This window comes from Peromyscus eremicus, chromosome 1 (assembly GCF_949786415.1).
Source record: "Peromyscus eremicus chromosome 1, PerEre_H2_v1, whole genome shotgun sequence".
Classification (NCBI taxonomy): domain Eukaryota; kingdom Metazoa; phylum Chordata; class Mammalia; order Rodentia; family Cricetidae; genus Peromyscus; species Peromyscus eremicus.
This window is the reverse complement of record NC_081416.1, coordinates 111,680,047-111,705,686: the sequence shown is the minus strand read 5'-3', so window position 1 is coordinate 111,705,686 and position 25,640 is coordinate 111,680,047. Positions and strand designations below refer to the sequence as shown.

The following is a 25,640-nucleotide window of genomic DNA, read 5'->3' as shown; positions in this document are numbered from 1 at the left end:
GGTAGGTGGATCTCTGTGAGGTCGAGGCCAGCCTAGTCTACAGCGAGAGATTCAGGAAAGGCACCAAGCTACACAGAGAAACTCTGTCTCAAACAAACAAAATAATAATAATAATAATAATAATAATAATAATAATAATAATAATAAATAAAATGCTCTGCCACTTTAGACAAATCTGAAAGCTCATTTGTAGCAATCACAGTAACTGATCACTAGTGCATAAAGTACCTATTTAGTGTAAAATATTCTTAAAACTTACCTGACAGATATTCTTAATAAGTCCAAAAAGAATGAACCTGTTTGAGCTCATGGTTATTGATAATTTTCTGTGTCTACACTAACTCCATGTTGTTTTGTATTTTACTAAAAAAATGGGAGTATCTGGGTCATAATGATTTTAAATTTACAACATGAGCTAACAAGGCCAATGACAAAACATCTTCTTCTAAATTGTTAAAATGAGATTTATACCCGAAAAAAAAACAAAGAATGAAAGAACAAAGTCAAAGATGAGCAAATTAACATTCTTGATTCCAGATACTTTTCATCAACGGAAACACTACCCACAAGAGAGTTTATCAAGACCAGCTTTTTGCAAACTCCATTAAATTCAATGAATGGATTGTGAAGCGTAAATTGAGCCCATTATCATCTCACATTTTTATATAACATTCATAATCACCGTGTTACATAAGAATGAGCTAACATTAACCAAAGGAACAATTTGAATTCACATATGCATGGAGAAGGGGACTCTGCTTGACAGACAAAGCTTCCTGTCCTTTTTGCAGCTCGCCCATGCAGCTTCTGGGTGCCAGTGAGCCCCACACTCTCCTATCAGCAACAACAGAGGGAGAGATTGAGGTAAACAAGCCCACTTCACTTCAACTTGTCAGCTCTAAATAAAATCTTCTGGAGCTGAAAATGAGAAACTTGAGAGAAGATAATTGTGCGATGTATCCAGATTCAACACTGGGACACATTCACTGCTTTCCTTCTTGTTCCCTAATCTGCTGCAAAAGTTTCTTAAAATTGCTCCGTAGATAACTTTAATAAGATATCTTGCCTAAAGAGCCTTAGGACAAGAATTGGCTCATTTTGTTAGATATTTCTTTTTCTCCCTTTCCACCCTTTTGCCTTGGGAAATAACTCAGGTCATTGTGGGTAACCTCTGTAATCCACTAATGATAATCTATGACCTCTGCAGCAACTCTTAATTATCAGTATTTAAATCAGAATTGATGTGGCATATCATATTTTAAAATATTCATTCTTTTGTTATGTTATTTGTTAAATTAGTTGTCTTCCCAGTACTGGTTTTATAACCAAATTATTATATTAGACACAAACATTTAGTGAGTGGAAAATAATATAGATAAAGTAAACAATGGATTATAATGTAAGTCTTTGTACTCCACCAGCTTCTTAAATTCAACAACCTCCTTCTGTGCATTCAGGAGGCACCACTCCGTGCTAACTCTCAACTCCCTCCACATTACTTCTTTGCTTCTTTGGTGTTAGTTTTTTGAATTGTCAAAACTGCACTGGAGGATATATTTCCTTAAAGAGAACTTCCATGTCTTCAAGAAAAAAACAGTATCTCTTGGTGCAGAAGACAGCCAGTATCAACTGTGTGCTCCAGTGGACAAGAGGATAGACAAATCAAAGTCTCCTAGCTGCTACAGGACACACTATTTAATTTTAATGTCTTTTCTTGTGTTTGATTTCCAATACTGTGTTTCCTTTACTTTCTACACAAACTTGGAATACGTTTCCTCATTCTGTTCTGATCTCTTAAGGTGAGAGTCCTGGTGTGAATGTGAGTTAAGAGATGTGTTCCCTCTCATTGTCATGGATATCCCATCATTTAATTTCTTGAAGTCATGCAAATATATAATTTCTAACATATGTTTAAATGCATTTAAGAAGTTCCATAGGCTGGCAAGGAGTGTATTCACTGTAGTCTATAAATATTTCAGCATCAGACTATTAAAACTCAACATTTAACAAGTTATTATAATTTTTCTTATGTAAATAACAATAATATCATGTCATAGTGTATTTTAACGAATATTGTGTATGTTGTGGAACTATGTCCTAATCTTATTTTATTATTCTTCAATGATTGCTGTAATGCAAATTAAAGAATATATTTAAAGTTGAACTAATTTAGTTATTAAATATACAGGAAAATTATGCATGGTGAAATTGTGAAACCTGTAGTGCATTTTTTTTTTTTTTTTTTTTTTTTTTTTGGTTTTTCAAGACAGGGTTTCTCTGTGTAGCTTTGCGCCTTTTCCTGGAACTCACTTGGTAGCTCAGGCTGGCCTCGAACTCACAGAGATCCGCCTGGCTCTGCCTCCCGAGTGCTGGGATTAAAGGCGTGCGCCACCACCGCCCGGCCCTGTAGTGCATTTTACAATCTGTAAAATTCCATTAAAATACCAGCTTTTCCTCTATAATACAAGGTAAGATTATAGCCTTCTGGCATCTGATATCCAAATTTTCCATCATGTTATTGCCTTGCGTTTTACCTCTAATAGGCTGGTAGGTAACAGTCACCTCTGGCAAGGAATGCAGGATCTCTGTGAGTCCGGAAGCAGCCACTTTACACTGGGTATCTCAAAGGAGAAAGATTCATTTCCCTGGAATATTTTTGCTCTAAGCTGAAGGGATTGTTTTTGTTTGTTTGTTTCCCCAGTGACGGCTGGGCTGACAGGTATGACGTGACAGATGGGTATCAGCGAGAAGCTGTCGGTGGAATTACCATCAAGCTCCAGTCTCCCGATGTCAAGTGGTTTGATGATTATTATCTGAAACTCCGGCCAGAAACAAACCTCAGAAACCCTTGGTTTCAAGAATTTTGGCAGCACCGCTTTCAGTGCCGGCTGGAAGGGTTTGCGCAGGAGAACAGCAAGTACAACAAGACTTGCAACAGTAAGCCGATGTGTGGTTTCATTTAAAGTGGATAAGGCTAAGGCTCCAATTTGTGTTAACTGTGTCATGGGGATACTGACCATCATTTGTCAGGGAGCAGAAATCTTCCATAAATAGAGTGGGCATTGCCACTTAATGGCGATAAACAGGTTTTATTCTCACTAACAGAAACATAGCTGAGCAAGTGTTTACTCTATTGAGATTTTAAATAATTAAATTACCACTATTTATAGCATTCAAAAAATGGAATGTGTTTCTGTAAGGCAGTGTGCTAGAAACATCATATAAATTAGCTCCAGAGTGAAACTACTCTTGACATCTCTGAAGGCAGGGAAGCTGCACTATGCATTTCTATCACCTTGAACAGTTAGCAAGGTTATGGCACATATATCTAAAGAATGAGTGAATAAAGGTCAAAGGGAAGGATTGTTTCCTACTCCTACAAATAGACCAGAAATAGTAACAGGAAGTTTGAAGTGTGTAATTATAATGTTTTAGGAAACATAACCCCACCAAAGCCATTGTTCAGTCGTTAAGCAAGTACTTACAAGAGCTCAACAATGTGACAAATCATTGCTTTAGTTAAAAGGGTACTAAGATATGGAAAGCTCATTCCTGTTTTCAAAATTTCAGCATCTTATAAGTGAGGTAATACTGCTGAGAAAAACTGCCATTCCATGTCGCCAATGTTGTGAGTGATATAAGGTTTAGGCAAAAGATTTGGTTTTATGTAATGCATCCTAAGATCCTTGATTTTAATAGCCAGGAAGAGCTAAAATTAATATGTTGGTCAATTTCACCAAAGTTTGTTAAAATTGATAATGAATTTGTGGAGAATGACTTATCCCAAACTGTGCAATAAGAACCAGGCACAAATTTGCAAAGAAACTGAATGTCACAGTTACTGGACTTCTTTCATTCATCTTGTGAGAACACTAGTTTGTGTCAGCCTTTGTCATTGTAACTCAAGATGATTCTAGCCCGCAGACAGCTTGCCACATCCCTGCTTCAAAATAAGGAAAACAGTGAGTTAATCAACCAGTCTCCTTTAGATAATGTTCATCCTGAGTTTTGTTATCAATTTATTCTTTTCATGAAATGATGAAGACAGTAGAGATGGTTTGTGCTTGCTTACTCTATCATTATTTGACAAAACAAGAACATAGTCACTTTATTGATTCTTATTCAGATAGTTGGGAAGGGAAGGTACATTACCTAAGGTTTCTACTGCTGTGGTAAAACATGGGAACCATAGAAACTTGGGGAGGAAAGAGGTTATTTAGCATATACTTTGATATCAAAGTCCTTCATCAAAGGTTATCAGGGCAGGAACTCAAGTCAGGAACCCAGAGGGAGCAACTGATGCAAAGACTATGGAGGAATGTTGCTTACTGGCTTCCTCAGCCTGATAGCTTACATACCCCAGGAACACCTGCCTAGAGAAGGCATTATCCACAGTGAGCTGGGACTTCCCACATCAATCATCAATTAAGAAAATGCATGATAGGCTTACCTACAGGCTAATCTGATGTGGAGTTGCAGTTTCTCAAGTGAGGTTCTCTTTTCCAAAATGACTGGATTGTGTCAAGCAAACATAAAGCTAGCCAGCACAGAAGGAAAGCTGCAGTGTAGTACATTGCTTTGGTCAATGAAACCCCAAATCACAGAAGCATGGGCTAACAGTATGTTTGCTTCTCTGCTATTTAATTTCCTGTTGCTTCTTGCCTAAATCTGCAAAGGCTTATGTATTTCCTTTTTTTAAGTTTGCATTTGAGCATAGGCAACATTTCCACTGATCCTTCACAATTTTAATTTTTATTGCTAATTTTATGTTTTTGACACTTCTACACTCTTTTAGAATGACCCACTCCTTTCCTCACTGGGGATTGGGGGTGGATAGATCTCTCTTCTCTTTCTGTTCTGTGCTTGTGGACAAGTGGCTATGCAGCTACTTTGGCAGAGTGGCAGCGAGGAGCATGGTTGTACTCTCAGCACCTGAGGCCATTTCCTGTGCTTTATATAACTCTAGTATCCTTTTCTTGTAGCTGAAAGTTTTCCTGTGTCCCACCCAGTCTGCAGCTGCTCAGACCCAAGTAAACACACAGAGGCTTATATTAATTAAAACTGCTCAACCATTAGCTCAGGCTTACTACTGACAAGCTCTTGCCCTTAAACTCAGCCCATTTATGTTAATCTATATGTTGCCATGTGTTTCATGGCTTTACCTGTGTGTCATTACATGCTGCTCCCTGGATGGTGGGCTGGAGTCTCCTGACTCAGACTTTCTCTTCCCAGAATTCTCTTTGTCTGCTTATTCCATCTGTACTTCCTGCCTGGCTGCTGGCCAATCAGCGTTTCATTAAACCAGTGTACAAAAGCATTATTCCACAGCATTTTCTCCCTAAAAATATTTATTTTTCAATCACTTCCTTTATCTGTTGCTGCATTTATCATGCAACAACTTAAATATTAGCATGGATCATCCCTAGCTCCATCATATCTGAGTAATTTCTAGACCAATATTCAAAATTCTCACCTTATACACAACAATTTTTGAAACTGTATGATAGGACATCTCTCCTTCTTTGTAACCTTTGCTTCCTTTCTCAGCATTTCCTCACACCAAAATAAACATCTATCCATTTTATAGGTAAGCTTTTTCATCACTTGTGCTTATGCTACCTTTGGGTAGAGGGGGCTCACCTTTTGAACTGGGAGTTGCTGATATAGTTACTTCTTCACAGAGTCATTCACAACATGGGGAACAGCAGGCTCATCATCATCTACATGGGAGCAGCTGCAGTCTCAAGAATTCTTTCCTGTTGTATTATATCAACACATACAAAGTATTTCCACATTTTCATCGTCATGAAAACATTTTGTAGTCATCATTCTACAGACTCCTATATTTTTCAAAAAGGCTTCCTTGTTTATCTTTACTTTTCCAAATTCCTAGAAACTTTGTATCTATAGCAAATATTTAATAAACATGATGAAACAAATATCATTTTATTTCTCTTAGATCCCTGTAGTATCACAACAATAACCCCCAATCTGAACATTAAAACCGAGTGGGTCACTGAAGGGGAACAGGTTAAATTTCTTTTCTCTTATTAATTTTTTAAAATTTATTTTACATACCAACCACAGTTTCCCCTTTCTCTTCTCCTCCCATTACCTTCCCTACCTCCTTTCTACCTAGCCCATTTACTCTTCAGAAAAAGGTAAAACCTCCCATGAGAGTCAACAAAGCATTGCATATCAGGTTGAAGCAGGACCAAGCTCCTCACCCCCTGCATCAAGGCTGAGCTAGGCATCCCACCATAAGGAATAGGTTCCAAAAAGCCAGCTCATGTGCTAGGGACAGATCCTGGTCCCATTGCTAGGGGCCTCATAAACAGACCAAGCTACACAACTGTCACTCACATGCAGAGGGCCTAGGTGGGTCCCATGCAGGCTTCCTAGCTGTCAGTCTAGAGTCCCTCAGCTCCCACAAGCTCTAGTCAGCTGTCTCTGTGGGTTCCCCTATCATGGTCTTGACCCCCCTTGCTCATTTAATCCCTCCTCCCTCTCTTCCACTGGATTCCTGGAACTTGGTCCAGTGCTTGGCTGTGGATCTCTGCATCTGCTTCTATCAGTTACTGGATAAAGGTTCTATGATGACAAATAGGGTAGTCACCAATTACAGGAGAAGGCCAGTTCAGGTACTTTCTCCACTATTGCTAGGAGTCTTAGCTGAGTTCATCCTTGTGGATTCCTGGGAGCTTCTCTTGCACCAAGGAACTCAAGGAACTAGACATCAAAATACCAAATAACCTAATTTAAAAATAGGGTACAGATCTAAACAGAGAATTCTCAAGAGATCTAAACAGAGAATTCTCAATAGAAGAATCTCAAATGGCCAAAAGACACGTAAGGAATTGCTCAAAATCCTTAGTCATCAGGGAAATGCAAATCAAAATGGCTCTGAGATACCATCTTACACCTGTCAGAATGGCTAAGGACTAAAACACTGATGACAGCTTGTGTTGGAGAGGATGTGGAGTAAGGAGAACACTCCTCCACTGTTGGTGGGAATGCAAACTTGTACAGCCACTTTGGAAATCAGTATGGTGGTTTCTCAGAAAATTGGGGATCAATCTACCTCAATACCGCTCTTGGGCATATACCCAAAGGATGATTGTAGTAGGTAGCTGTTCCAGCTTTGATCTGGAAGTACTACCCATAGTGAGGCTTCTGATAACTGTCATGTCTACCTATGACCTGCCCCTGGGGCAGGGCCGAGATGGGAGCCCTTAAGAGCTGAGATCCAGACATGCCAGGCCTCTTGGTTCCTCATGATCCTGGATGATGGATGGCAGACTGACTCAGAGTTCTCCAGAGAACCCCACTGGACTGCACCTCACCTCTCCGGGATGCTGTAACCAACCCCTTTGCTGGCTGTAAGCTACCCCAAAATAAACCTCCTTTTTAACTATGTGGAGTTGCCTTGTTAAATCCCCATATTAGATGTTCAATCATTCCACAAGGACCCTTGCTCACCCATGTTCATAGTAGCATTATTCATGATAGCCAGAATCTGGAAACAACCTAGATGCCCTTCAACTGAAGAACAGATAAAGAGAATGTGGTACATTTACACAATTTAGTATTACTCAGCGGTAAAAAAAAAAAAAAAAAAAAAATTGCAGGCAAATAGATGTAAATGAAAAACAAACAAACAAACAAACAAACAAAAAACATCCTGAGTTAAGTAATCCAGACCCAGAAAGACAAACATGGTATGTACTAACTCATAAGCTAATAAGCTGAAAGCAATTTAATTTCTTTACAGGTTTTCTGTGTCCAAATCCAAAGCTTTCTAGGAATTGCTTGCATCCAGAACCTGATTTAATAACACCTCAGGTGTCACTGGCTTACTTTAAGTACCAATGTGATAGAGCATCATTCATGAACTTGCATATTCTAGTGTATATTCATTCATAAGTCATGTGGTTAGTAAATTTAAAGTTCATTTTCAGAATTACTAAAATTATAGGGTTTGGTGCTATTATATGAATCAATGATAGTAAAGGTACATTATTAGTTATTTTACATTTAAAGACCCAAAAGCTATTGATATGGTTACTTTACAGCACAAAGTAATTTACTACGCAGAAAACAGCAGCACCAGCACCAGCAGCATCCACCCATAGCATTTACTGTATCTACTACATCATTGATTACATATTCAAAAGTATGTCTAGGAGCTGGAAATGTTTGCATTTATGTTATAGTGAGTTTCCAGCTAGAGTCTACATTCTTTCTAAAGAATATGTCTCATAAGGGTTTCAAGTGAGTGACTTAGAGTATGCCAATTATTATTCATTTATCACAATTACATGCCATTCTGTTGAGAGCTGAGCGGATCCAAGGCATTCCCTGAGACCTTGGTGTATCATGAAGGAATGCAGTGAGTTGTCTAAAACCAGGAATATGATTGTCACAACTAGTAATGGCCTGGGGCCAGAGCCTTGGGGGAGCTGTGACTTCAGATCCTGAGAACCCAGCTTGTCTCACTCTACAGGACTATGGTTATCAGTCTCAAGGTCACTGTGTGCCTGGTCTTTAATGTTCTTGAGAAACCCTGTGCTCCCCTTTTGCAATATTGTTTGATTTAGCTTCCCTCTGACTTGGTCCCAACTGAATGATATTTTCTGCTGACTTTGTCTCATTTCTCTCCTGAAAATAGTATATAAGGGACTGTACTTCTTAATAAGCTTGCTTGGCATAAGACACAGCTTTTATGTAAGACCACTCAACCCCACCTGTTCTGTCTTTATCTTCTCATCTCCTGGCTACCTCCCACTTAGGTCCCGGCCCATGAAGAATGACCTAGGTTTATGTCACCATTTCATATTTTATTTACTTGGCAAAGTATTCATTAGTGTTGTAACTATTGTTCAGAATACTTGGGTATCTCACAAGCTGAAAACATAACAGAAAAGGTAAATTAGATGTTTGAGAGGAGGTGATTACCTGAGAGAAAGAGCTGCTAGAATTTAAGAACAGAAATATAAGAGCCAAATAAAATGAAACAAATGCCACACTTAATACCAGATAATAGATTTCTCATTAAGGCCCCAGATAATAATATTTAAAGAAAAATAATCTGGTTGAATTCTTATTTTGAAACCAGAGTTTACGGAACAGGAGTAATTATGTATCCAATTATCTATTCTGGTGTTTGGTACATGTGGTTTTCTTGATAAATACCCATCATCAAAAATTATTCAAAGAAATTCCAAATGAAAGCCACATATGTGGACATAGAAGCTATCCCTCAAATGAAGAAGAATCTAAGGACTGAAACTTGAATCCAATGTGCATTTTGAAAAGAGGGTGTTGAGACTGAATCAGCAGCTGGATGCAGAAGGTATATTGTGTAAAATAGTAGATTTACCAAGAAATTCAACCTAAAACCACTGATAGACTATAACACACACACACACACACACACACACACACACACACACACACAAACTGCCTTTGTAAGGACTTGTTCTTTATAATAATGTACGCTATACAATAAAGGACACTACTTGTAACCAGTGCCACTGCATGAGCACATAGACAAGAGCCAAATCAATTTTAATATATTTTTTGCTTGTACTAGTTGCTATAAATGTGTTCATCTACAAAACTGTGGCAACTATGTGGGATGTCCTTTCCACAGCCTCCATGATTGGCCTACTGTTTTAACATCTTAGTAATTGCCAGTGCCACAACCTTTAAAAATTGTAGAGAATGGCTCCCAGTCCAGATGGTTACTAAATAAAGGAACTGTTGTCCACTACAGCTGTGACATGACACTAAAATAACAGGACAACTGTCTATCAAAGCCAGGGTCACTGAGAAGATCATAGTAAAAAGCTTGACTTTTTAAAAGATAATTTGCATTAATAAAGTATAATTAAGTATTTGCAACATCAGGCAAATCAGAGGTGGAATCCAAAGAGAATGTATGATCTGGTATTTGACATCAAAGCATCTAAGTTCTACTCAAGAACTAAAAATACAGTATTAAACAAGAAGAGTTATATATGGCCTCAGAAAATACATATAGAGTGACTGTTATTTGCCACTCATTTTTCCTAGATGTCAGAGCTACATAGCATCAAACAAAATAGATAAATATAGTTACAATCATAGAGAAATTTTTTTATAAATGGACAGGAGAGAAAGACAAAAATGATGTGAAAATTATATATTATATATAGATTATCATAGGAGAAAGAGGAAACCCAGAAATAGGATTTACACTGTTGAGAGGATGCCGTTTTAATGGAGTGGTCAGCTGTGACTTTCCTGAGAGAATGATTTGCATGAAGTCCAGAAGATGAGTGAATGATGCTGGCATCCACAAGAAAAAGGATCCAGAAGTAAGAAATTACAGAAATACAGTCTAAAGAGGTGTGCAGTCACCATACTGTAGGCAACAGTTGGAGGCCAGTGTAAGAAATAGAGTTGGATGTGTGAAAACAGTAGAAAGCAGCAAATGAAGTAACAGAAGTTTAGTTCTCATAGAGCCCTGTGGGTGTTATGTATTGAATCTGCCTTTTACTCCAGAGAACTAAGAAGCCAAGGATTTGAGCAAAAGAAGGACTTAAGAAATCTCTTGTCATTTTGTTTCAGGGTTGTTGTTGTTGTTATTTGTGTTCTATTTTGAGGTCCCTTTGATTACGGTTCACTTTTTCACAGACTGTCAGGTAATAGAGCATTTACTTCACTGTGTAGTTTATATGGCAAGAGTCATGGACAAATCTGCTTAGGAGGAATCACGGCCCTTCAGAGTATCTGAGAACAATGGAACAGGATTGTGGGTGTGAAAAAACTCAGGGAAGAGCAGAGAATATGAGATAGCAGTGTGAAATAAAGGAAAATACAGTTAGAATTGAAGAGTCTATTATGAAAAGGAATTGTGTTTGATCATGGCTGGTAATGATGTAATTCTAGTCCACAAACTACCTCACATTTCATTGGGTTTTGAAGCTTACCTGTCATGTTCAGAGACAGGAAGGGATTAGCTTGATTGACATAAGGAGAGAAGACAACAAAACAGAGACAAACTGGAAAACTTATGGTTGTTTGATGCATAGTGAAATTTCTGAGTTTGAGAATGAATAGCAATGCAAAACTGTTGTATATCTTCAAACATGTATCCCTTTGGAATGGTGTTAAAGATGATCTGGTCACTATTTCAAGGAACTTTATCTTTTGAGAATTTTTGCTATTACCATTCAAAGTAATGGAAATGTCTCTTTAATGATACTCCATTCTGAAGAAAAGCTCCCAGATTCAGATATCATATTCCTTCATGTATTAGAGCGGTGGTGAGGCCAAGATAGAATAGATGCTACATAAATTCATTCCTTTTTTTCTGATTTCATAGGAAAGCACCATTTTCAAGCCTACCTTGCAGTAACTAACTAGTATTGGCCAACAGAATATGTTGTGAAGTGGTCTGTGCCATTTATAGATATGATACCTAAAAACTCACTAGAGATTCTAGACTCACACTCTCACCCACGTACATATGACTGAAAATAAGCATTCAGGAGAGCCAAAATCATGTGATAGATGTGTGGTTCTTTAGTCACTTGGAAGACTCAAGAGCTTCACAGTTGGCCTCAAACTGTTATGTGAGCAAAAGATACACTTGTATTGTGTTAAGATACTAGATGTTTGATGGTTGTCATAGCAGTTACTAATGACCAGGACTTGCTACCTTTCTGCTTTTCCCAGTGGATAACAATTACCAGGCTTTTGTCAAAATGTATAAATGCCAGTCAAGGAGTAAAGTGACTACTAAAATTATAGGATCCATCTGTTGCTATAGCAACTCCCCAGTGACTCACAATTTACTTCCTTTTGGAATATATCCATGATATTTAAGCTGTTTCTTCCAAAATATTGTACAGATTAGTTAGAGGCTTCATGATTATCAGGACAGATACTAAACAGTCCCTGAATGGCACATGATTTATTTTCATTTAATGAATTATTGAAAGGAATCTGGGGTGTTTATTAAATTTAAATTTGATAAAGAAAAAATTAACTGTTTTTCTTTATCAAATTATCCTTTTTTCAAAAATCCATTAAGCAAGATCATGAGCTAATATTAAGAATAATGGGACAAAATCCATAGACTTGTTGGTCTCTTCCTTCTGATGTTTTTAATTCTTCTGCAGATATTTTAAATACAAAATTCATAGGAAATAGAGAGTGGTTGAAGTATTGGGGCTGGTGATGTGGCTCAATCAGTAAATGATCACCACATAAGCATGAAGACATGAATTTGGTCTTTAGCACCCAAGGATACAGCAGGGTTGAAAGAAAGAGTGAGCAGAGGTCACGTTGTGGTTTCAAAATTGGATGACTGATGAAATTTTAATAGAAAATGAGGAACATAGGGAAATGAATTCATTGGAATGATTCTTCAGAAGGAAGATAAGGTCTGCTAAAATATTTCAAGTTTGAAGTTATAAAGGGGAATGTTTACAGATAACTAGGAGAAATCTGAGAAAGATTACAGTGTGGTATAGTGGTAATAAAAAAATACGTTCACAAAATTATTGACTGCAACTAGAAAGCTAGAAGCTGTATGGAATCAATGAGAAGCCAAAGTGGTTAATGAAGTCTCCCTAATGTGCATCTTCAGATATAACAACAGAGTCCTTTGGACCCAGAAGTTATACCAATATAGGGTAGATTTACATATTAACAAACATGATGAATATTATTAAATTGACTGTAGCATGGTAGCAAAGTAGTTTCTGACAAGCTTTGGTACTTGAAAAGGTAGATTTATTATATAGGTCTTCAAATTAATACCTCTATGATATAAGACAAGTTACTTAAAGTCTTATCCCTTAGGTTCTTCAGCTGCAAATTTGAGATAATACTAAATGTCCACCTAATAAAAAGCCCCTAAGAATGTGCCATGAGCACTTAACATAGGGTTTTAGCAGATGGCTTAGGAGGGAAATGTCTGGCCACAGCACTGAATAGAGGAGGTCCATGATAAAGTGTGGTTGGGTTTTGATGAGAATTCAGTTATATTTCCTGGCATGCAGATGGTTTTTTTCACTGATTTCTCACTTGTCAGAAGACAGAGAGAAAAGGACCACATGTCACTTCTAAAGCAACTAACCTTTTTGTGAACGCCCTAGCCTCATGACTTAATTCAAACCCAACCACCTTCTAGAATTTGTGAGAGGACACCACATACCATGCAATCTTAAATACTTAATAAAAATTCAATAAATTGTGTCACCATTAGGAATATTTCTTTAGCATCATTTTTCCTCAAGAAATGCACTAAGCATTCTAAAACTCAGAACAAATTCAAAAACAACAATTCTGAAAATGAAAATCAGTTAAGAATTGCATTGTATGAAGAGAAATAAATGGAAATCATAAAATCTCCATCACAGAAGAAAAAAAACCTAAAAATGTTTGTGCACTTACAGAATAACTGCAGACTTGCTATAATAAATGTTTCAGGTTAGGAGATCATGCGTATTTTACTTTAATTGGTGTGCTTGCTAAGTTTGTGTCAACTTGACACAGACTATAGTATTCTGAGAGGATGAACCCTCAATTGGGAAAATGCCTCCAGAAGATCAGGCTGTGGGCCAGCCTGTAGAGAATTTCTTAATTAGTGATTGACAAAGGAAGGCTCAGCCCATTGAGGGTGGTGCCATCCCTGGGCTGGTGGTCTTGGATTCAATAAGAAGGTAAGCTGAGCAAGCCAGGTGGAGCAAGTCAGTAAGCAGCAGTCCTCCATGGCCTCTGCATCAGCTCCTGCCTCCATGTTCCTGCCCTGTATGAGTACCTACCCTGCCTTCCTTCACTGATGGGATACAATGTGGAAATGCAAGCCCAATACACCCTTTCCTCCCCAACTTGCTTTTGGTCATGGTGTTTCATTGCATCAATAGAAACCTTAACTAAGACAATGGGTAAATGTTGTTCCCAAAGAATGCAAGTCAAATAAGAAAGCAACAGTCAGGCATGTCTAATTGCCTCGTACAAGCTCCATGTTATGTCTAAGTAACTCAGCATATTCAAAGCTGACTAGCAGTGCTGCTTCTTCACCCTTTTGTAGCACTGTAGTCATGGGCATCATCAACTATTTCCACTTCTGTTCTAACCTGTAAAAATTGCTTCCAATTTCTAGAGCTCTTGGCAGTACTAGCTAAGGAATATGTGCCTGTAGGTTTCATGTGAAGACACCTGGTTAGAAAGGAGCCATCTGCTTCACACCTGCTCTATTTTCGTGACATCTCTTGGTGCTCTCTACCGCAGACCCTGAATTCCACTTGGCTTTTCTCTATTTGTTTGGGCTTTGTCATTGGAGAGTTATTATAGCTCTCTTTTCCCTAAACTAAAAGTCATCTCTTCTTTTCCAGGAAGGTATTTTGTTTTGTAATTATTGTTCTTAATAAAACCACTGAATCATTCCTTGTAGATTGTAGCACCAAGGCATAAGGAGCTTGGCATACTGAATGCAATGTAAGTTACTGCAGACACATGCTAGTACTTAATAATATCGGTAGTAATCTAAAACAGTGATCTTAGTGGAAAGGACCCACTGGATACTCTTTTGTAAGGATACTTGGACTAGATTCAAAGAGGGTATGTGGAACATCTTTGATAGAATGCAGAAATACTGAAGATTCAAACAGTGGGATATGAGGAAGGGCATTTCTTTTATTCCCCTGCATTTCTCTGTATAAAAGAGTGAAAGTAGGGCATATTATCACCTGAGACCAAGTTTTGACTGTTTTGTTACATCTTTTCTCAGCAAAATCAAGATAATAAACTTACTTGCCTGAACATTAGAACATGTGGATCTCTGGATCTTGGGCATTTGAGCTATTTAATCTGTTGCTGGGGGAGACCTGCCAGGTATTACTAGTATAATATTTTAATGTGGGGAGAGAGGAATGAGTCTCTTTGATTTTGAATTTGTTTATTTGATTCCATTGATGATACTTTGAACTATAAAATCATTTCTTATTTGCAATACAGGCATTGTTTGAAAAAATTGTGCCTTATTACCTAACATTGAGAAACGGCAATTTAGATTTTGATTCCCTAGCAGTAATATCTTCTTAGTGCTACTATAATAGGTGGAGAGGGGCATGGCTAAATCCAAGAGTCAAACAGAATAGATATGCTTGACCTCTTTATTACATATATATATATTGCTGTAATAACACCATGACCAGAAGCAACATATAGAAGGAAGAATTTATTTGAGCTATGGTTCCAGAGGGATAAGAGTCTATCATGACAGGGAATTGTGGAAGCAGGTGTAGTCGTGAGGGCAAGAGCAGCCAAGAGCTCACATATCGAAACACCAGCAGGAAGCAGAGAGAACGAAGTTGGAATGGCACAAGTCTTTAAGCTCTCAAATCCTGCCTCCAGTGACACACTTCCTCCAGCAATGTCACCTCCTAAGCTTCCCCAAACAGTGACACTGCCTGCCAAGACCTTGGGAAACATTTTATTCAAACCACCACACCAACCAATCCCTGAAAGCAGATAAAGGAGCAGTGATCAAGGAAGGAAATGGGATGTGTTCTCAGGAGAACTACGTTTCAAAGATTTAAGGTCTAATGACCTAAGACCTCAGTGTTATGTAGTAAAAAGAAAGAAAGGCAAGAATGAACTCATTCCAAGTCATCTTGGTTTGATCATGATATTATTATTGCCTTAGGCAATTGTTTCAAAGTAGGCCATTTCGGGCTTTGCTGATACCAAATATCTCTGTTGCTTACTTTTTGTGTCTGTTCTTCATCTAAGATATTCATCCGTCGGACCTGTTGTTCTTGGTATCCAAGTCAACTATAGAGGAGAAAGACTCAGACAATGCAAAAAGTAATGTGAAGAAACAAGATGAAGTCAGAACAAAAAACTAGAGTCAGCTAGGTCAAGGACTGGCCACTTCTTAATTAGTGCCATCAGAACCCAATTCTGTTTCCAGAACACAAGAGAAAGCATAGGCATGAGATGGAGTGTGTTATTTCAAATGTGGGATAGTTTAAAATCACAAAACACCAACTGTGGTTAGGATTGTGTTCTTACACATCATGCTCTAACTAACCCTCTCAGCAGCATATGGTAAGTTTACTAGTCAGACGTTCTCCAAAGCTGACATTGTCAGTCCCTTATCCAAGTTACTCTATTATCATCTTTCCTTCCACTAACTTTCTCAGTGTCATCAGAGAATGCACAAAAGCAGATATGGACAAGGGCTGGCTTTTGTACTCTCAGTAAAGACTTAATTAAATTAATTCAGCAGACCAGAAAGAAAGGAAGATTTATCAATAGATTCTTTCTTTAAACTGAATTGCAGACTCAGCCACAGGCAATTGAAAGGTACTATTCCCTGGCCAAAAAAAAAAAAAACAAAAAAAACCAAACAAACAAAAAAAAAAAAAAAAAAAACAAAAAAAAAAAAACCCAAAAACCTACAGGGTGCAAGGCATCTGCCTCCAGGAAGGGGGGAAGCTAAGCAAGTGAATTGAACTTGACATCTGTATTTTCCTTCTCAAACAGTATGTATCAGGAAATCTTTTCCTTCAAGATTTCAGCTTTTGTTTTTTTAAACTTGTGACTACTGTTTATTAAAAGAAAAAATCGAATTAAAGTCACCCAAATACTTTAAACAATGGCTCTGGAGTTCTAAATGTGGAGTTTATCTTCTTGGTAGAATGCATTACTCTTACCATCAGCGTGTGATAGTGCACTTGGAATATTCCCAACCAGAAAATTTCTCCATATGTCAGTGTCCAAAGTTTATATAAGGGCTACATTATGTAGACATGATTGGTTGATGCTCTCATGGCAAAATAAGCCCCTACCTAAAGAATATTGCTGCTAAAATTGTTTTTCTTTCTGGCATGGCCAGCCCTCATCCTAAGACTGTCTGGCTTATATCTAACCCTAATTAAAGACAATTCTATCAGTTATGGTATCAATGATCTCCCAGAAGCTGAAGACCAAGAATAGACCTCTTGGCCAAGGCCAAACTATTTACCACACAGATTTAACTTAATAGGCCATATTGAGGCTGTTTCTTATATGCCCATTCCAGGATTTTGCTTTCATACAACTTAAATATTATTACGCTATTGGACTATTACTATGCACTTAAACCTAATACCAAATAGATCCAAGGTACTAAGTATTGGAAAGAAACAGTAATCACTGAATTAAAACTTATATAATCAGTAGTTTATCCATGTGATTGCAGGTTGCTTTCTAAATAACAATTTAACTCATATTGTGATTATTTTTTGCAATCATAATGAACTAATGATAACTATATTATATTAAGTAAATTAAATTAAATATAACTTTTTAATTACTACTTGGAAAAACAGTGGCTCTACCAAGAGTGTCCCAGCAGGTAGAGGACCAAAGATACAAGCCTGTACTGGTTCTCAATGCTTTCACAGAAACAGGACTCCACTCTTAAAAATTTGGGTACAGCCTTTCTCAATCTTCACTACAATAAATACTGTCCCTGCCTTTGTGTTATTTAACTTTCTCTAGGTTTCTGAAAAGGTTCTCCACTATAGGGAACACTTGTTAAATTCTCATTGCCTAGGAGTCAGGGAATGCATTACATGGCAGACTGAGTCTGCTTCAACTTCCTGAATGACAGGATTGGACAGCCTTATATAATCTAAAGTGAAGAATTCATCAAAACTAGCAGTGGTATTGGTATTCTATGAAGCCTATTTATATACACATTACACTGTCTTAATTTGATAATTTACAAAACTTAAGTGGTCTCATTACCACCATCATTATCATAATTAACATTTTTAAGCAATTGCTTGCTAGGTTCTACACAATCATATTTTGTATTCCATTCAATTTTATGAAATAGTTACCTTGCATGTGCCTTTACTAGTAGAAAAATAAAAGCTTAGAGCGTGTCAATGGCTTCTTCAACATTATATAACTAATAAATGGCCTAAAAAACTTGAGTCTCAGGCTATGCAATTCCAAATAAATTAAACCTTGTGCATCTACAAAAGATTGATATCTCTGTTAGTATGAAATATTTTTGTTCATTTTATCATATATAATATGTATAACAAGTGTCTGAGAACTCTATTGATTAAAACTGCTTTTATATGTAGGTGGTACTCAATATATGCTTGTAAAATGAGCAAATCAATGCATACCACAGTCTGGCTAAACGGCAAGATGTCAGCAGCTGGAATCTTCCTCTCTGTTTTAGCTGGTGGGTTGTAAATCAAAGGGCATTGACATCCAACTTATAAGAAAACAATACATATTCATAATGGCAAGGTGAATAATAAATTTAATTGCTTCTCTTCCTAACGTCTTCCAAAATATATTTTAAAATCTGTTCCTTTTGGGTGTGACGTGTTGTTAAAATTTATATAAACCACTATGTTCTTCAAGTCGTTACTTTTCACCTTTGATTTTTGGAAATAGATTGATAGCAGATACTAATAAGAGAAAACAAGTTGTGTGACCTCCTGGTGAGACATGAAGTAACATCTGTGTATAAGGTACCAATAACAGACCAAGGAAAATAGGCTAACCATGTCTACCTTGGTGAAACGATGGGTACCCAGGAGTATGGGTGACTCAAAGGCAACCACGTCATAAAAAACCCATTCCAGCGTGGGGATAGATACATAAAACCTCATTGCAACTCACAGATAGCTCCACCAGAATCTCCTCTTCCCAGGAAATTGTTTCCTGCTTAGATAGCCTCAGGCAGGGGCCCCATGACTCTTGTATATGGACGAGCTGCCTTAGACTTATAAGTTACATTAACTTATTCAGCCTTAGGATTCCCTCTTCACCTTCCAAAGGGAATAACTACAAAACAATGCAATTCCTTCAGATCCTATATGCTTTCTGCCCCATTGTCCAAGATATTCCCTAATCCTTGGAGATACAGAACTATTTTCTTTTATTTATGCCTGAGCATTTGGCTATTATGGCATATAGTATCAAACATGGATTCCCTCTTGTAGAACAGAATTTGAAATGAAAGTGAAAATTGGTTGATTGCACCCATAACCACTCTCCCACTATTATACCAGTTGACACATTTGGTCTTGTATGTTGACTCAAAGACAATTGCAAGCTTCAGAATTGAACTGGACAGCAGTTAAGTTCAGTTGCAGCCTGTTTCACAATGTCATACAGCCAAACTGTGCAATATATTTAGAAACAAGGACTTGGCGTCTAGTACTGTCATGAAAACAATATAGGACATAGCCTTAAAATATTTTTGAGATTATTATATAATGATTATATCACTCATTCTGCCCAAACGCTTCCATGGGCCCCTGCCTTTTTCTCTTTCAAATACATATTCCATTCTCCAATTGTTGATATATGTACATGTACAAATACTAGAGGAAACAAAAGTTTACCTAAATGTGACCTGAGCACAATGAAACAGCTTTTGTGGTTTTGGGGAGTTTGGGAGTCTCTCTAGTCAACAACTCATTGACAAATAACCCATCCCTAGTTCTGGGATCTATAATCACCTTATAGCTTCTCAAAGAGCCCATTTCCTACACATATATGACCTCTAATTCAATTTTTTCTTTTACGTATTTTTTGAAATTCAAATATAATTATATTAATTTCCCCTTCCAGTTTCATTTCCTCACCCTAACCCCTTCCATGTCCCTCTTACCATCTCTCTCTCTCTCTCTCTCTCTCTCTCTCTCTCTCTCTCTCTCTCTCTCATGTGTGTATATGTGTATTTCTGTTTTTATATTCTAGAGTTTCCCATATCTGTATACCAGTTTTCCAAAGCAAATACTCAGAGGCTAGAATTATATTATTCTATTCGTGAATAATAAAATAATAAACTCTATTTTAAAGAGTGTGGGCAGGATCTTTCAAAGTCCACTGCCATCAATTAATTTCACAATTCAGGAGCTAAGGGTATACTAAAAACACAACATTATAAAAACACAACACAACGATCTTCATTTCTTTCAATTGTGCCATCAAAGTACAGCAGTCTGGACAGGGGATACTGCTTTGTCAGCTCTATAATCCATTGTCTTTCTCTGTCAGCCACCCTACTTCCTATTCATGGGGTACTACAGTGATATATTTATAATCTAAGAAATAAAGCATGCCTGAAGATCGGAGGACAGAGACAGCCACAGAGTTAAACATAGAAATCAGGCAGTGGTGGCACACACCTTTAATCCTAGCACTCGGGAGGCAGAGATCCTTGTGGATCTCTATGAGTTCAAGGCCACACTGGTCTATAGGAGATTGATCCAGTCTAGGAGAGAAACAGAATGAAGCAGTGGTGGCACACAACTTTAATCCATTAATCCCAGCACTAGGAAGGTTGAGATAGGAAGTCAAATGGCTGGGAAAAAAAAGGCATATAAGGTGTGAAGAGACAGGAACTAGAGGCCTTTCAGCTGAGGACTCAGGGATATTCAGTCACAGGATTAGTGGAGTTGGCGAGGTGAGAAATGGCTGTGTCTCAGCCTGGTGTTTGGCTGTGGATCTCTGCATCTGCTTCCATCAGTTACTGGATAAAGGCTCTATGATGACAGTTAGGCTAGTCACCAATCTGATGATTCACCATTTCAGGCAACTTCTCCACTATTGCTAGCAGTCTAAGCTGGGGTCACTGAAAGATAAACCACGCTGGTGGCGGTGCTGGTTACCACGTGGAAAGGTCACAGTCATGACAGAACCCAGTGTTAGTTTTTAGAGCTTTATTGGAAGGAAGGAGGGGATAGGAGAGGAGAGCCAGGCCTGGAGAGAGAGAAACATGGCAGGAGCAGAGCAGAGCAGGGAACAGAGAGATAGCAGAGAACAAAGAGAGAGGGTAGGGGTCTGCATCAGGCTTTTTAAAAAAAATTTTTTTAGAAAAAAAAGAATTTATGAAATTCTAACCAAAGAAAGTATTGACAGATCTCTTTCCATGAGCTATGCCATAGACTGACTTAACTAGTTAACAATCCCTTCTCATTGGAAAACAGCAAACATAAAACACCTGGTTTGGAAACATATATAAACAACCGAACTCTTTTTTTTTCCATTTTTCTTTATTAAGAAATTTTCTACTCACTCCACATAGCCACGTGAGGCTTTTTAAGACACAGATTGTGTAGTTGCCAGCACCCACTGATGACATAAGATGCAAGACCCCAAGCTGCACATGTGCAGGAGTGAGGGCAGGATCCTAATAGTCATCCTTGTAGATTCCTGGAAATTTCCCTAGCACCTCGTTTCTCCCTATCCCCATGATGTCTCCCTCTATCATAGTATCTCTTTCATTGCTCTCCCACTCCGTCCCTGTTCCAGCTTGACCATCCCATTCCCTATGTTCTTATCCCCCACCCACTACCCTCCATTGCCCACCCCTCATCCCCAGTTTATTCATGGGGATCTCATCTATTTCTCCTTCCTGGAGTGATTCACGCGTCCCTCTTAGGGTTCTCCTTGTTAGCTAGCTTCTCTGGAGCTGTGCATTGTAGTTTGCTTATCCTTTGCTTTACATCTAGTATCCACTTACCAGTGAGTACATACTATGTTTCTCCTTCTGAGTCTGGGTTACCTCACTCAGGATCTGCTTAAGGGGTCCCCTGGCAGTAGGATCAGGATACATTCCTGGTGCATGCTGGCTTTTTGGAGCCCATTACCTATGGTGGGACACTTTGCACAACCGTGAGGCAGGAGGAAGGGCTTAGACCAGCCTCTACTGAATGTACCAGGCTCTGCTGACTCCCAATGGGAGGCCTTACCTTCTTGTTTGAGGGAATAGTTGATGGGTTGTTGGGTGGAATGCTGGAGGGGCAGGAGGAGGGAAGAGGGGGATCTGTGATTAGTATGCAAAATAGAAAATTAAGACTAAGTTAAAAAAAAAGAAGAAATGGCTGTGGCTTGTTCCTTTGTCTCTCTGATCTTTCAGCACTTATGCCAATATCTGGATCTGGGTTTTTATTATAAGACTAGGAATATATAAAGACTAGGATTTATTATAATTAGGATTCGTGCAACAGGGTATCACCTCAGCGCCATTGTGTATCTTCCCGCCTCCTGGACTTTATTTGGACATGTTGCACTATTCAGCCCTGCTTGTGTTGCAAAAAGAGAGAAGGCATGTTCTTCTCCATCTCACTGTCCATTTCAGTCTACTTCCAAGTTCTTTCATGGCCAGTTGAGCACCATGGCCATTGTCTGCCCATCCAGAAAACATGGCTCCTGAAATGTTGCTGTGGCATAAAAATATCAACCCAAGATACTTAACTTACACAAGATAACGTTGGATTATTTACTTTGGAGGGATAGCTGACCACCCCTAGAATAAACTTAATCTTTTTCACCTGTGCTATTCCTTTCCCCTTTTTAGTTAACTTTCTCAGAATTAACACCTTCCAAAGCCTTTCTAAGTATTCCAGAGGCTCATTAGTACAACATTTGGCTTTCTGTCAAAATATTTCCCCTAGGAATTCCAGATAGGCTCAAGTCTTGCCATGTACACCTTCAAGTGAACTGTACATACCTCATTGACTGCTTTCCCTCTTTTTCATCCCCTCCTGAGTATTTTAGCACCTTATACTCCTTATTTATTTGCTGGTCTAAATAATCAAGAAGTGCCATAATCTTTCCTATACCTTAAAATTCACCTCCCACCTCAACAAAGTCCCAAAAGCCTCATGTCAATCCTAATATCCTTCTTAATTTGGCTTCTTTTTTTTAACTCTCCTAAGAAACATAGTCCCATCTTCAATGCTTAAGCTGGCATTTTAAAACATGTTTTTCTAATTCAGACAGTTCAGATACAAAATATTCTCTTATCACAATTTACTTTGTTGAATGAATATTAAGGCCAGAAACTTCACGTGATTTCCCCTCCTTTGTATTAATGTTCAGACCTGAGAGGTAGCCTCTTCTCTTTAACCTGGTTCTCTTCTGCCTCAGGGCATGATTCAGTCCATGGATCTAGACTTTTGAATGCCAGGAAGGGCTTTTTAGCACAGATCTAATTTGTGCTCTCTTTCCTCTATTTTCAGCCAGATGTAAGAAATGGCAAGCCCACAACTCCACCTCATCCTCCTCATCAATTTTCCTGCCAAATCAGAGATTAGTACAGAGGCAAGAATCAGCATGTCACTCTCCATTGTAGACGCTTACATAAACAAACTCTTTCAGGGTAGACAGCAGAACCTCAGCTGTATGTTTTATTAACCACAGCAAACTCCACACAACCCTTAACATAATGTTCTCATGATCCCATCCCATATGTGCTGCTTTCAAGGACTACAATACATTATGTAGCTTATCAGCTCCTGGGGGGACAGCCTGACACTAACATATCTTACTCATTAAGAATGTGTGTTACCCCATAGCACATAGAACATGACCAACCTGAGATTCCCTGTTCCCCAACAAGTATTCTCTGCTCTCAGATGGCTTGTCCTTGATTCTTTGTGCTCTCTGCCCAACTTGAAAGTAGTTTTATCACAATTACCCACCAAAGAATAGCATCTTCCCTAGACGCCTACTACTTATATTAAGAATTGCCTACTGCGTATATTAAGCCAAGGAGGGATGCTGTGTATTTCATAACTTTCATAAACTTCTTGTGCCGTGTAAGATCTGTTAGCTTCCTGAGTCTTAAGAGCCTCTTTACTCTGTCCACAGAGAAATGTTTCAACTTTGGAGTAAGTAGCTACACAACAGTAACGTTACAGACAGAGGTGAAAAACATTTAAAGAGACTAGTCAGACTACCACATAAGGATACATTCCCACCCTGATCTCCAAAAATAATTAGGTCCTCAAGACAGAAATTCTTTTCTTAGGCAGTCATGAGTATATTTTTAACTGCTTCACAAAGATAGCTTTCAGCTCACTGCAGAACTGGCATGCATAACCTTCAAATCAATATATTGTAAACTACTAATGTCAAAATTATAAAATAGTTTATAGATTCATTTTATTCTTTTAGTCACCTGATCTCTCTTCATCCTCAAGCATTACTATTGTCACATTGAATTTGTGTAAGCTAAAGCACAAAGAAGTTAACCGGTTGGTCAAGCAAAGACAACTGACCAATGAAGTATCATAATTTGAATCCGAGCTTCGAAAATAATGTTTTAAGGATATGCTGCTTGCCATAAATATAAAACCTGTGTTTGAAAGAATGCTCATCACTAAAACCAATTTTGAGCTTTGAAGAATTATGGGAAACAGAAAGAAATGAGTCTGTCGCTACCACGACCCATTTCCACATCACCGAGGAGACTTGAGGAGATTTAGTTTAGTGGTTTTCATGCTACTGGATCTGCCTTCCATGTAAGATGTCAAATTACATCAGTTGGACAGGTTACAGGGAATGTCACTTTGTTTGGAGCACTGATGGCATGCATGTGGCAGTTAAGCAAAGACTAAGTTTCAAAGACAATCTTTTCAGAAAATGTTTCTTATACCATTCCATGTTCTTTTAACACAGTCTTAGCCCATATGGAGGGCTTTAACTCTATATGGTGGCAATGCTTTATGAATTAAAAAGTTTTCTATCATTTAGGAAAGTTGCTCATCATACATGTCTCAGTTTTCTTATATACAAAAAGCATTGTAACTGATAATAGCTAAGCTAAAACTATAGTATTGGTTTCTTAGTATATTTTACCCTTCTTATTTGTCAAATATGTGATATATGTTCTCTCATTTGCTCTTCAGATGCTCTCAGATGTTAATCAGGATTATCATTTCCATTCTCATGTATAGGAAATGGCTTTTATAAGTGTAACTATTGAATGTTTAATGACAATTCAGAGAGAATAGAAGTGAATTTCAGAAAGAGCAGCCTGCAGGATCACCTTGAACTAGATTTTGAAATTCTAACTTACTATGTATTAGTTTTGTGTCATTAATCATTGCTTTCTTGTCTGTGAGCCTAACATTTCTCATACAAACTAGGGAAAATATAATGCTCAGTTTGCACATTTGCTATGAGAGTTGAGGTGATGAATGCAGTGCACCCGACAACAGGTATTGTGGGAGATTTCCTCCTCATTCTTTTTTGCTGTAATATCTGCCTTTGAAACATTTCATGATAAAATAGTTGAAATCATTATCACCATGGCTAAAAGTGGCAACGTCATGATTTAAAGTAATTCATACAATAATAATCCACACCACTGGCACAATAACTACCACACTCAGAAGAGAGAACTTCACATACACATACTTTAAAGATTTTCAGATGTCTCTAATCTTCCATGACTATACGTTCTACTCTAGTCAAGTCTTTAGTATTAGTGGTGACAATTAGTCTTCCCTGTGTACAATTTGTGAACTCTGTAATACCAGTTTAGTTCTTAACAGAAGGTTTGGATATGACAAAGTAATTCATTTTTTTGCAATTTTCTACTTCATTTCAATTGCAGAGTTCATTATAGGAAATGAGTTTCTAATTTGCCATGCTTATTCTTTTTAATTAGAAGCAAAACCTTAGTGGAAATGATTTTTTTTTTTTTTTTGCATCTTGATCATCAGAAACCTGTATTATAAGTATAGCAATTCTTAAATTCCCAAATGTGGGCAGTGCTGACTTTGCAGTTAGCTCAGACTAATATGTAAATTGTACTGTTTGTACAGCAG

At 37.9% G+C, this 25,640-nt stretch overlaps 1 protein-coding gene across 2 annotated transcripts in view; it reads left to right on the top strand.

Annotated features, from left to right (window-relative positions):
• The window catches only part of Grm5 (glutamate metabotropic receptor 5), a 455,620-nt gene that overhangs the window by 333,506 nt on the left and 96,474 nt on the right, over positions 1-25,640 (top strand). For both annotated transcript variants that reach the window (XM_059271812.1, XM_059271820.1), the window contains exon 3: positions 2,702-2,937. In XM_059271812.1, the coding sequence (XP_059127795.1) occupies positions 2,702-2,937 (236 nt within the window). The remainder of the gene's footprint in view (positions 1-2,701; positions 2,938-25,640) is intronic.